Below are 14101 nucleotides of genomic sequence, written 5' to 3'. Positions count from 1 at the left end.
CCTTTCCTGGGAACTCTGCTAAAGAGGATAAGTTGAGTTAACAACACCTGTGTGAAACCTGAATTCAGTAGTCAAAGTTGGAGAGCATGCACCCCACATAGGTCTACATGGCTTGTATTTTAATGGTTTTCCTACTTGTGTGTGTGTGTGTTTATGTGCATGTGTATGCTGCTGCCCTATTTAATTAGTTGTTTGTAGTCCTTACCTTTCTTATCATAGTTTTAAGGTTTTTTAATTAATAAGGGTATGTCTAACCAATGTTATTGGCTTGCATTTTAATTTGAGTGTCTAATTCCTGCCAGATGATTTCATGTTGCTGCTATGTGCATCCTTACAAAGGCAAACATTTGAAGATGAGAACAAGGCTGCTGTACGTATCATGGCTGGAGACAATGTGGAGATTTGCATGAACCTTGAGGCAGCATCGTTTAGCCAACACAACCCTGTCCCTGATTTCATCCATTGTCGGTAAGAACTGGATCTTGAATATTTCTAAAGGTCATACATCTTTCTAAAGATCTGGTTCATTTGTCCTCTTCCCAGACATTCAGAAAAAAGGCGCTCTTTTCTTTTTATGGCTACTGAATTATGCTGTTCAAAATTGCAGAGCAATACTGATGGAATCAGGCACGTAATATGTTTTCTCATATCATTATTACCCAAGATAAAAAGTTGGTGTACATTGCAACAGCCATGTAGATCAGCATGAATAGCGGAAAATTTGCACTGTACATTAGCTGGTGCTGAAGCAATCAAGGAATAGAAGCAGGTCACACAGTGTTGCATTATATCTTGAAGGAGAAATGAATATATTCAGTTTATAGCTCGTTGGAGAGAAGCACACACAAACACATTACATCTGAATGACAAGCCTATTGTATGGGATTGGTTGCATTTTGATTTTGTTGCTTTCTAAACAAAACTAGATAGTGTATAGTACACATGATATTTTCATAGAAGAAGAAACCAGAGGAAATGACAAGAGCCAGAGTTCCTGCATTAGTGTCACTGAATCATCAATTTATTGATAAATTATACTGTGCCATTTGGGAACTCGTATAAGGTATAACATCTGTTCTTTTGCCACTTGGCTCCAAAACAAAAGCTGTGCAGAAACACATTGATTATAATGATGCTCATGGAAAGACTTACCATTTTTTACTAATAAGCTTTAATGAGTTATGATAAAAGGAAAAGAGTTGTGTTATCCATGGAAAGTTTTAAAAGGGCTGTAGTCAATAGTACAGTATTTCCTTGTATGCAGAAGGTCTCAGATTCTGTTCCCAAGCATCTCTAAGTAGGGCTGGGAAAACCGTCCAATTGCAACCCTAGAGAGCTTCAGCCTGTCAATGTAGACGATACTGAGTTAAGTGAAGCAATTCATCTGACTCAGTATAAGGCAGCTTCCTGTGTTTCCGTAAAGAAGACAGTGACTTGAGTACTTTTCACTGCTTTGAGGTTTTATTGCAGTCAAGCAGTATATAGATCTTGTGAAATAAATACTTAGTTTTCCTTCCACAAATAGGAGGGCTCCTTTTGCTTGGAGAAAGGACTCTGATCTAGGGGAGGCTTCAGCGGGTGAAAGTGAGGCAGGCAATTTTCAATGATTTCCCTTCCTTCTGCAGCTTAGCACCACCTCCCATGCTGTTCCTGATTTTTAGGGAGGACAGGGGCTGCAGTGGCAAAAAATTACTCTCCCCGCCCCCACACTTTCCTCCAGTGGGAGCATCCTGTGAGCAGACTTTGGGCAATGGGCAGTTAGGATCCAAACCAGTAAAGATTTGCCACCATAGTATGAGGCCGAATTTCTTTACCCACACAGGTAGTCATTTCAGCAAAATGAAAGGCATGTCAAACAGCTGACAAGAACAAGTAGCTCGTTTGTTCTCTCTCTCTCTCTCTCTCTCTCTCTCTCTCTCTCTCTCTCTCTCTCACACGTGCACACTCAGACACACACAAACCCTATGAATGGAACAAATAGATGCTTAACATTTTCCACTCCTGTATTCTCTTGTTGCAGATCTTACCTAGATATGGGTAAAGTGATAACATTCAGTTACCTCTTCTGGTTTGTCCTAACCATCATCTTCATAACAGGAACCACTCGGATCAGTATATTTTGCATGGGCTACTTGGTAGCTTGTTTCTATTTCCTGCTCTTTGGAGGAGATTTGCTACTCAAGCCTATCAGAAGCATTCTTCGCTATTGGGATTGGCTGATAGCATATAATGTCTTTGTGATTACAATGAAAAACATATTGTCGGTAAGTGTCTCATTAAGTCCAAAGCCTATTAATATTTACCTCTGGATTGGAGGCACTGTTTTTCTAGCCCTTTGTGGTTTCAGCAGAAGAAATATATATTTAAAAAATCAAATCAAAGAAATGTATTCAGTATTTAGATATTGTTTAAATACTGCTATAAACACTGTTCTTATTTGCCACAGCCAGAACAGAAGAGCTCTTATTAGGGGCTGTTGATGCACTGCAGCATTTTGTTGCAAGGATCCCACTTGCTCCTAGATACTTACCATGCAAGATAGTAGAGGTCAGCTATGCATTGTATGTGCCTTCAATGGGCACTATTTCATTCAAAAGAGAGAAGGGAAAGCTTGTAGAATGGAGTGAGGTTTGATTAATTTTTTTAAAATCTTGTTTTATCATACTTTTATATCAGAGAAAAAAGAAGTGGTAAACTATTGCAGTGGAAAACCCTAGTAAAACAGTTATAGGTAAAGGTACCGGCACCCCTCACCGTTAGGTCAAGTTGCAGCTGACACTAGGCTTGCGCACTCATCTCGCCCTATAGGCCGAGGGAGCTGGCATTTGTCCATAGACAGCTTCTGGGTCATGTGGCAGGCATGACTAAGCCACTTCTGGCAAACCAGAGCAGTGCACAGAAACGCCGTTTACCTTCCCACCAGAGTGGTACCTATTTATCTACTTGCACTTGACGTGCTTTTGAACTGCTATGAGGACAGGAGCTGCTTTCCAAGGAAGACCATCCCTGGAGAAATATCATTCAATCTCCTTTTCGGTGGGGTGGGGGGGGGAGGTGCTTTCTTTAGCTTTACATTGAGCAATCTAGCAGGGGGCTAGACTAATGGACTTTCACTTTAATTGCAACATTGTTTTTGTTTTGTCATCCTGAGATTTAATATTTCCATCTATGTATTGCAGATAGGCGCATGTGGCTACATCGAGTCATTAATTCAGAACAGTTGTTGGGTGATTCAGACATTTAGCCTGGCCTGTACAGTTAAGGGTTACAAAATTCGTAAGTATAGACATCTAAATTCCTTTGCAATAATCTTAAAAACTTACTGAAATTTAAATAGCTTTTAAATAGCTATTATTTCAAAAGCAATTGCCATTTATTTTGTTTTTCCTTTGTTGCTTTGATGCTGGGAAATGAATATCTGAATACATTAATTAAGCATAGATATAATTCAACTTCTTAAATTAAAATGGATAGAATTAGAGTTTTTTGAAAAGTATAATGAGAAACATTTGATGGGAAATGACTTTTTTTCTTAAAAGATAGCACAATGGTAGTATATATCACAACAGTGATCTTCTCCACTTACAATAAGATGACTATAGTTCATTGTATTTTTTGGTAGTAGTACTCATGAAGCAGAAGATTGTACCAAAGCCAATATGTGGTGGTGATGTTTGCTAGGGTCAGATCGCTAGATTCCCTACTTGTTTTACCAACTGTCTGTACTCCTCATTATTCCTGTGGCATCTCAGGCGGCATCCTACATTTCATTCTTTTTTTCTGCATCTTGTTTTGATTGCTGCATAACACTTTTAGCTTTGCATGTTGTTGTTCCTTTCACAAAATACCAATCAATTCAGTACAACTAGAGTTGCTAGTCTTACAGCCACCATACATGGCTGCTGGTCTCATAAATATCAGTGTGTACATGAACTGGTGAGGAATAAAGCAGAAAAATAAGTATTTTAGCCACAAATGCCTTGAAACCTAAAGGGTTTAAAATGTAAAAGGTAAAGGTAAAGGTACCCCTGCCCGTTCGGGCCAGTCTTGCCAGACTCTAGGGTTGTGCGCTCATCTCACTCTATAGGCCGGGAGCCAGCGCTGTCCACAGACACTTCCGGGTCACGTTTAAAATGTAGGAGCACATTAATAATAAAATTCCCTTCTTCCTACACACCTCTGTGTAATATACTTATTGGGTAGCATATAAATTTTGCAACACATAATAAATGATAGTTTTCTAGGTAGTTTACAATATTAATAAAACAATAAAATATTATACAGGTAACATCATTATAACTGCTATTCAGTGACTCCAATAAATAAATTATACAGATTTTAGAATGAAAATATTAAGCGTTGTATATCCAACTATGTTCTACTCAGAGTACCAGATACACTGAAATTAATGAAGCTAAATTAGTCATATTCATTAACTTCAGTGGGTCTACTCTGATTAGGACTATCATTGGATGCAGCCCTAAGAGTTTAAAAGGCTTGGGACATTTTTTAAAAAAGTGATTACTTAGTTCTGAAAACTGAGTGGGTGCCAGGCTAGCCTCTCTATAGCCCCAAAGACTTTTTACCCAATAACCATCTGCTCCACCTCACTTGGGGAAACCTGGAGAAGGGAAGAAATCGAGCCCAAGTTTTCTTTGACCATTTTGCACCCTTTAACCTTTTAAGAACAAATATTGCAGAATATAATACAATACTGCTTACTATTCAGGAATTTTGTTTACTCTTATCAGCTTTAGATAAAAATCCAGACTGCAAACTACCCAGTGGGGAGGCAGGAATCATTTGGGATAGCATTTGTTTTGCCTTTCTCTTGCTGCAAAGAAGAGTCTTCATGAGTTACTACTTCCTTCATGTGGTTGCAGATATTAAAGCTTCACAGATTCTGGCATCCAGGTAAACTGAAGCATTTTGTTTAAATCTTTATATAAAGCCATATAATATAGCAACTCTAGCTACATTCCAGGGCAAGCTGTCTGGCCTGCATCTTACTAGAAAGCAGTGAAAAGCATTGTGCATGTATCACTGGAACTTGGACGTTTTGGCTCCCAAATGCCACAAACCCAGAAGTGATTGTTCCGGTTTGCGAACATTCTTTTGGAACCCGAACATCCAAGAGGGCTTCCACGACTTCTGGTTGGCTGCAGGATCTTCCTGCAGCCAACCAGAAGCCGTGATTCGGTTTTCGAACGTTTGGGAAGTCTAATGGACTTCTGGAACGGATTCTGTTTGAGTTCCAAGGTACGGCTGTACTTGCGTGCTCCTCACTACCTCTTGCTCTTCTCCCTTGTAGCCAAAAGGAGTTCAGAAGCTTTTGCTTCTATTTTAAGTCAACTTGTCTGGATCCAGAATTGTGGTTAACAATAACTATGAATAAGTTTTGTTGTTGTTTATTAAAAAAACACTTTCAGAAACCGCGGGTTTTTCAGAATTAACTACAGTTCATTTGGCTATATATAAGAAGTTGGCTTTAAAAAAAAAAAGTTAACTATACCGTAGTTGGTTAACCTCTGATTGCTACTTCAGACACATGATAAACTGAAGTTAGCCAAAAGCAAAAAACTTCTGAACACTTCCTCCCAGCTGCGTGCAAGGAAGAGGATAGGGGAAGGGATGGCTGTGAGGCTCCCTGCAGCTCATGCACGACATGCTGAACTATGACATGTGAACACAGCTGCTATATACATGTTTTGTGTTGCATTGCTTTGACCCACATTTGGGGAACTGATGGATTGTTTTTTTTTTTACAGAGGTGCTGAACTTTTCCAGGCCACAATTGTGAAAGCTGTAAAGGCAAGAATTGAGGAAGAGAAAAAATCAATGGATCAGCTGAAGAGACAGTACGCCTTTCTTTCTTCTTAGAATCTTAGAGTTGGAAAGGACCCAAGGGTCATCTAGTCCAACCCCCTGCAATGCCATTTCGCTTTTATGAGGGATTAACTATTAACTCTAGTGAATTTGCTACTAGATTAGTTGGTTATAGTACCACTTCACTAACCTTATAAAATGTACTTTAGATTTACACCGTAGGCATTTATGTCCTTAGAATGTGGTTTAAACTGCTAGTTGGTAAACTAACTCACAGCTCCCCATTACAAGAAACTAAGCACATTTAGGTGGTAGACAAAAGAAGAATGCAAGGAAGGAAGTTGATAAGCTCAATGCTCATTCCTGGCTTGCTAAACTATGATTTGGAAACTGGGAATGTTGCATCTGACGTGGGACAGTATCTTTAACATTTTAGGGCCAAATTATGTTGTGTAAATGCATGCTTAGAACATACTTCATCTCTTTTCTTTTTCTTAAAAGTAGGAGTAATGGGGGAAGCCCAATCAGTATTCAGATCACAGTAGTTCTTTATGTCCTGGTCCTGATAAGATTTCCCCTTCCCCTAAAACTGTTATTGACTGTAGGAAAGAAACTACTGGATTTTACATCACATATAGGTGCACAGATGTATATTTATAGAGTTCCCTCTGTGGTAGCAGAATCCTGGTCATGATTCCAGTCCTCGTGGAGAGAGCCCTGCATAATTGCATCTATACTTGCATATAGACTGATGTTGAAGTTGTGTTGGGTGTGGTCAGTGCACATACCCAAGTCTAGGGGGCATAACTAACCCACTTCATCTTGCTAACCCTTTACTGGATTCAGCATTTGCTGGTATCCAAAGCCTGAATATGGCTATAGTTTAGGCCTTAAAGATGTCTTTATGTGCTCATTAGTTTACTTATCCCAACTAATGCACAACACTTCACCCCTTCCAACTGATGTACATGGTGGGAGACAGCAAGAGTGGAAGGGGAAGGCCTTGCATGATCCATGGAATTGGTCTCTTCTCCAGGATTGATTCCACTTTGTTCCCCATGACAAGACAAAGGGCCTGGGCAACTAGATCACCCATCTCTCAGGAGCATAAACAAGAGGCACTATGCCTTTTGCGTATGTGATGCAAACATGTGTGTTTGCTGCAATTAAAAATCCATTTTGCTGTCCAGAGTAAATTACACAAGTTGAGAAAATTATACAAGATAAGAGTTTTGGAAGATTAGTTTTGGTTTTGCTCTTGCTCTGGAAATGTGGATGGCACAGAAGAAAAAAGAAATGGATCAGAAGAGGAAAACAGTGTGTAGGGGGATTGTTTAAGATAAGTAACAAGAACAAACAAGTTAGTTAATGAAAAATTAATTGCGTGTTGTTGCAATGAATATACAGCCTCTAGGGAACGTATGAGCATAAAGTATTTTTGTTCTGCTTATACTTTAGGGAGACCAACCCCACTCTTCTTTTCATAATAAAATTTAGTGTTGATATGCAGATTATCAGTAGAAAGAACTGGGAGGTGGCATGGTTTAAAGAACAGTTCCGGCATACACAACCCCATTGTATACAATGATACATAGCCTCTCTATATAACTAGCCTTTGTGACAAGGATTGGGGTGGGCAATAATGCAGTAATAATACATTGTGATGGTTTTGAAAGCATTTGCACAGCATATGCACAAAGATTGTTCTGTGACTCTGACGATGTAAAATTTGCTTTTTCAGAATGGATCGTATCAAGGCCAGGCAACAAAAATATAAAAAGGGTAAAGAAAGGGTGTTGAGCATGAACCAAGAAACCTCAGATGGGCAAGCAATTGAAAAGGCTCCTGAAGAAGATGATGATGGTACTATTCCTTCAATATATCCAGTGTTGGTATTAATTGCTTGGACCTTGGCAATATCAACAAGAATGTGTGTAGGGAACTATTATATGCAATCCAACCATTCAAAGAAAGGGCCTGATCACAGCCTGATCTTATGCATATTTACGCAGAAGTACACACTGCGTTCAATGGGACTTATTCCAAAAATAGGATTGATGTCTTAGGGCACATATGCAGCTCACTAACCCTTCCCATTTACTTTAGTGGAAGAACAACCTGAGATCTGCAGTCACATGATTGTCCCTTTCACTGAAATAAATACGAGGCAATCCAGGATTTTGGATTAGAGTACTAAAATACAGTATACAAACAAATTCAAAATGAATGAATTATATTTTTGGAATTCAGAAAAAAATGGTTGCTACTGTTTTCAATCCCCCATATATTTCAGTTTATATGTAATAAAATTTAATTCATTGCAGATTTATATTTGAATTCATATTTCATGTTAAGTAGCTATCAAATACTGATTGTTTTTTTAAAAAAACGATATTTTCTCCCCACTCCCACTGATGACACAATTTCCCTCCAATAAATTGGGTTACATCCAATTTAGTTGTACTCATTGTCCAACCAATGACATCAATGGGCCTGACTAATTTAGGTCCATTAATTTATAAACAGCTCTACTCTGAATAGAACTTACTTAGATATAATCCATTGCCAGTGTGTGTGTTTTTCTCTTGGCCCAGAGTTCACATGGTGATACTGCACAGTGTCTCCTCAAAGCCTTTATGGGATACACACACACACACACCCTGCCGAAAGTCTTAAATCTGTGAAATCTATTCAAGTATCTTGTATCAGTATTTTTTTTAGAGGGGGGTTTACTTCACAACAAAGTACTGTGTCTCTTATTTTAAAAACAAAAAAAGCAGCCATGTTTCTGAATGGGAAATGGGAAAAGCCTCGGGGGGGGGGAGTTAGTATTCCCTGAATTTCTTCTAATTTGAAGTAAAATTCTAGTTTAACAGCATATAAAAATGACCATGTGCTATTGATCAGCTAATTAACAACAATAAATAAATGCCTGATTTGTGGTGGTGTTTTTCTTGAGTTTATTAGAATTGGATCAATTCTTACAAAGTGTGGAGCTACTAGAAAGAGAAAATATAAGTAGTAATGTGTTTCTCACTTTCTAAAATTAATTTTTGGACATATTTCATTTTAGGAGAAGCAGACAAAGAGAAAGCCAAGGGCAAAAAAAAGCAGTGGTGGCGGCCTTGGGTTGATCATGCTTCTAGTAGGTTTTTCAATAATTTTTAAAATACATGAATTTAACCCTTATATCCTTGACCAGAATGAAGGCATTCCCAAGACCTGTTTGTTTTATGCATGGTTTTAAAATTGTGACTTGATAGTTATATGAATGCAATGGCACACAAGATAAGTAGTTTAAGTGTCGCTAAATGCTATATATTTTAATGGAATTGGTTGAAGTGCAAAGTTAAAATGTCCAAAACATATATATGGTTTTCTGTCTTTCAATCCAGCTTTAAAATACATTTTGCCCTTCCAGCCATATATGTAGTTTCTATGCATCCATATCTATGCATCTGTGTAACTGTAGTATCTATTTGTGTATCTATGCATATGTGTATCTATCCAGCTATCCAGATTTTGAATGTTGATTTCTGTCAAGTCACAAGTAAACTGTGCCTATAGATATACAGTTAAATATTTCTGTTTACAAAGGGCAGGATGAAAATGTAGAGACCTATCCTTTTTTCAAAGTTGCTGAAGGGAAATTAATTATTACTGAAGACAAATTGCAAATAATGTGTTTTGAGGGTATAGCTGTTCAGAATGGACCTGGATATGGTCTCTGTTAATTCTAATTAGTTTTGATGCTACAGAATAATTGTTGAAATTAACGGGGTGAGAATGACTCGGAGACTAGCAGGCACCCAGGTTATCTTTTGCAGTGGATCGGTTGAGGCAGAAAACAGAGAATAGCACAATTCCACTGTTTTCTGTAATAATCCACTGTGTGAGACAGACCTGTACCCATGCAACTTTTGTTAAATTATTCCAATTCTAATTCAGTATTTCATTTTACTCTCATTATATGTTTTAGGAAATAGATGCACAGTACCTATTGCAATAATGCACACACGTGTTGTGAACAGCACCATACAGCCAAGCCCTGAAAATGATTGCTATCCACCAGCTCTGTCTTTCTAAAACAATAGTTCAGTTTCAGGACAGTAGCTTGTATAGTTGAATGAGCCATGTACTTTTTATAGCTCAGTGTTGTAATATAGTATTCAAAGTGTCCTGTAGTGTCACATTGACATCTAAAATGTGTTTTATCTGCATCTCTATCTTTTACTTCTGTACCTCAGGGCTTCACTTCTTCCAAGGAAGGCATGGGGCTAGAAACATGCTTTCTCACACAGTTGTCTCTACCTGATAGTTTCTAAAATAACAGCAAAAATCAGTGTGGTGAGAAGAAAATAATGTGCTTTCCTCCTCATTGTGCTTCCACCATTCTGATTAATCCATTAAACTGATGTGAAGAATTGTTAACTTTCTTCTGGAGGAAGTGTGGGCTGTGGGTGGAGAGGTCTGATCCTCTTGAAAAAACGGCTACTATTTTCAATTGGTTCATTACTTCACCACCATTCTAATTCATACCTGCAAGGGTGCATTATTGCAGTTTAATCATGCCTCATGCCCTTCATATCTCAGCAATTAAATGTTATATAGGGTTCACTAGTGGTAATGCCAGGGCCTTCTGTTTTGAAAACACCCAAGAAAAAGCATTGATCTGCATTGCTTTCCCCCAGTATAAAGTAACTCTGTCCTGGGAGACACTATTCTGTGAGAGATTATATTAAATAATAAATTTGTATGTTGTGAACTGGCCTGAGATCTACAGATGAAGGGCAGTTTACTACTACTACTACTACTACTACTACTACTACTACTACGAAGAAGGTATTTTAATGGTTTTTTTGCCATTAGTGCTTATACCAGAGCAAGTGGAGAGTGTCACTATTAGCTTTAAAACTTATTTTTTTATCATCATTATTTATACTCCACCTTTTCCCCTAATGGGGAAAGTTGGTGCCTGTGGTTCATCTCAAATAGTGGCAAGTAATATGACCTTCTATTCTGTAACTTTCTCCAGTGTAGGTAAGATAGGGGAGAATTCGTAACTCTCACTTTACTCCTGCCTTAAGATAAAGTGCTAATATGAAAATGGCTTCAGTATATAATTGAGATAAAACAGAGGGTCAGGTATGATTGAACAAGAATGTTATATAATGAGGGTAAAATGAATTGCTGAATGTAATTCTATCTATTGCTAGGTAAGTTTAGTATTATAACTATACTAAGGGCTTTTAATTTATTTACAGATATTATGTTAATAGCCTTCTCTGGCAAATGTAATGCTGGCTTTTATTTTATCTTGCTTATTATTTTTCTTTTCATGTCCTTTGTTTCTCTTGTTTGATCAAGTTAGGCCTGTTAGCTTATTTGAAGTTTTTAAAAACTGTGCTTCTGTTCAAGGATATAAGGCCCAGTTCATTCACATCACATCTTGAACATATGGAGGCCTCTGAACTGTTTTAAATCCACAGGGAAAAATCAATGTGTAGTTATGATCATTCATCCGTGCTGTTTCTATTTTCTCTGTTTAAACTTGAAGAATATACTGTAGTAAAAGAAAAGCAAATGCTATGGGATACCTGAACACTTCTAACAGCATTATATTTTGATTTTCCTCCAGTGATACAATTTTAAATTTAGCTTACTCCCTGGATACCCAATAGAATTAGGATTTCTCAAAGTGGCAGAATGGAAACTTTTTTTTTCTTTTTAAGAATAATACTGCACATTTTTAGTAATACCCTGCCAACTCTTTTTGCATTCTATCTGTCCAGTTTCCTCTTACGATTTTTTTTTTATATTTTCCCAGCGAAAATGTACACTTTTTCCTTTTTTTTTCATGCCTGCAAACACCAAATGATTTTCCTGCCACAAATTCTCTGTATCTCTTTCTTTCTCTCCACTTCTACCTGTCCTTCATTGAGTCCCACAATCACAGAATGCTTCCATGTATTTTTGTGGTGGCTCGGGATAGAGCTAATGAGGGATCTCCCAGCCTCCTGCAAGAAATAAAAAAAACCCAAATATTTTATTTTGCTTAGTGGTCAGAAGTGGAGATTATTATTTGTTTGAGACGGACAGTGAAGAAGAGGAAGACGAAGAAAAAGAAGAGGAGGAAGAAGCTCCAAAAAGATCTGCATTCCAGGTACTGTGTTTTTGCGTATGCTGTGCCTCCTACAAAGGTATGATAACATGCTAACTTGAACTTGCTTGCTTATACTGTTGTCACATTTCTGCAATGTAAGAATGATACTGGAGATGGATTTTCATTCACTTGCACCTGTAGCATGTTTTTTAAAAAAAATAAAGCTTCATATCGAACTCTATTTTTCTGATGTTGCATTGGAGACAAGTGAATAAAACATCTTTCCACAGGCATTGCTTGATATTGCTTAGAAGCTTTTCTGTTTTGGAAATCAACAATCTGTTTATTGTAATAAAAACCGTGTTTTATATATAGTGATGTTGTCCCAACAAGTAATTTTTTATTCATTGTAATAGTCACATGGGGGGGTCATGAGGTAATCAAAAGAAATTTATATCATAGGTAGAGAAAGGTAAGTATTTAGCTGCACCAGCATCTGGCAACTTGATTCATGCATGCATATCCTGAATCAGAGTGAAGCATCTTGGTGTTCCTTTAGTTCTTCTGGATTAAGACAATAGAAGTGAATCTGATTTAATGTTATATTCTTGTGGGTTTCCTTTTTTCAGAGTGCTGCTATAAACATGTACACGTAGAAAAACAATGTCACAATTATTAAGTTCTTTCACAATGATGCAACTATCCATCAATAATAATAGCCATGAGTTATATATCAGATTTTTCATCTAGACTCACATAGTATATTAAGCTGTCTGAATCACTCTGCCATACAATGTGGTGTCTACATGCATGGTGTCGCAATCCAAGATTGCAACTTCATTCTTTACGAGGCTTGTGCATAAATAAGCAGAAACATTCTTTTCAAAAGCATACCACCTCAAGTAGCTCCCATGCATTGCTGTCATATACAGAAAGTATAGGTTTTACCAAAGTTTTATGTTGAATCATATTCATTTGTTTATATTCACGAGATCTAGATGCAAAAATAGGTTTCCACATGAACTTCAGAGACTAGATAGTGGCTGGTTTATATGCCATGGTAAGCCAAACTGTAGCTTAGCAGGCGTATGTGAACATGCTGGCTCCCAGAGAGGCACCCACGTTGCTCCTCCCCAGTCCTTTTAGCTCATGTTTGACTTACTGTGTCATCAAACTCAGGATTGTATTTAAGCTCTCTCCTTCACCATGGTCTGTAGCCCAAAAAAACTTTTAACTTAGCTGTCATGCTACACCAAACTAAAAAGACACGAGAGGTTTGCACTGAGACCTAGTTTGGCCCAGTGTCATTTGTGAACAAGGTCAGTGTCTTCTTTGTTCTACCATAGATGTCAATCTGGTTTATTTGTTGCAAATAAGTTCTGTATTTGGAATCTAAAAATTGTGTCAAGATTTTCTATTTATGTTGATCTTCCCTGATGTCTTCTGTTCGGGAATCGTCGATTTTAGTCCTTGCGTCAGTGTTTTGTAGCATATACGTTTGTGGTGAACGACATCAATTGATAATCCAAGCAGCAAAATTATTATAAAAATGTTTTTGGTGGCATATGTAGTATGTTTTCATAAGAACAGCAGTAGGGGTAGGGATGGGAATCTGTAATTACTACTGTCTGTCATGTACTAAAAATTAACTTTCACTTAGAATGTGTCTTCTAATAAACATAACTAATTAGTATTTTTACATGTATAGTTAATAACTGTTATACTAATATTTTATCACTAGTCCACTATTAAGTTGATTATTAACAGTTCACATTCATGAGCCCATGGTAAATTAATGTTTCTAATAGTGTCATGCAATATATTTCTTATAACAATAACAGTTATGTTTTCACTAATTTGTCTTGCTTTGTCCTTCTTTATAGAGAGCTATTGCGAAATTTGCTTCTGCCATTTTAGCCTTGCCAAAGTCTATTATTAAACTGCCCAAAACTATTCTTCAGTATTTAATCAGAGCTGCAAAGGTATTTGATGTTCCATACCATGTAGAATGTGATCTCACCCCATACTATTATGGCATAGGGTATCCCTTTTCTGCATTTTCCCTCTTTATATGAACTTTGTGAGGACTTAATGAGAGTCAAGCATGTGGTATGTATAAGATTTAAAAAACTAAATCATACAAGGAAATATAACTCATTTTAACGGTGATCC

The 14101-nt window shown here is 37.4% G+C and overlaps 1 protein-coding gene across 9 annotated transcripts in view; it reads left to right on the top strand.

Moving 5' to 3' along the window:
* Positions 1-14101, top strand: part of PIEZO2 (piezo type mechanosensitive ion channel component 2) — a 211157-nt gene that overhangs the window by 167831 nt on the left and 29225 nt on the right. For 6 of the 9 annotated variants that reach the window (XR_008331507.1, XM_053396557.1, XM_053396555.1 and 3 more), the window contains exons 25-33: positions 303-468; positions 2021-2264; positions 3180-3276; positions 4752-4914; positions 5769-5858; positions 7568-7689; positions 8900-8971; positions 11886-11989; positions 13813-13911. Coding sequence is in view for 8 of the 9 variants with exons in the window: in XM_053396557.1 (XP_053252532.1) it covers positions 303-468; positions 2021-2264; positions 3180-3276; positions 4752-4914; positions 5769-5858; positions 7568-7689; positions 8900-8971; positions 11886-11989; positions 13813-13911 (1157 nt within the window). In the remaining variant the exon portion in view is untranslated. The remainder of the gene's footprint in view (positions 1-302; positions 469-2020; positions 2265-3179; positions 3277-4751; positions 4915-5768; positions 5859-7567; positions 7690-8899; positions 8972-11885; positions 11990-13812; positions 13912-14101) is intronic. The other 3 variants (XM_053396558.1, XM_053396559.1, XM_053396554.1) reach the window with 1 other exon arrangement.

Source organism: Podarcis raffonei, chromosome 7 (assembly GCF_027172205.1).
Source record: "Podarcis raffonei isolate rPodRaf1 chromosome 7, rPodRaf1.pri, whole genome shotgun sequence".
In the NCBI taxonomy this organism is placed as follows: domain Eukaryota; kingdom Metazoa; phylum Chordata; class Lepidosauria; order Squamata; family Lacertidae; genus Podarcis; species Podarcis raffonei.
The sequence above is the reverse complement of the archived record's forward strand: the minus strand, read 5'-3'. Positions and strand labels throughout refer to the sequence as shown.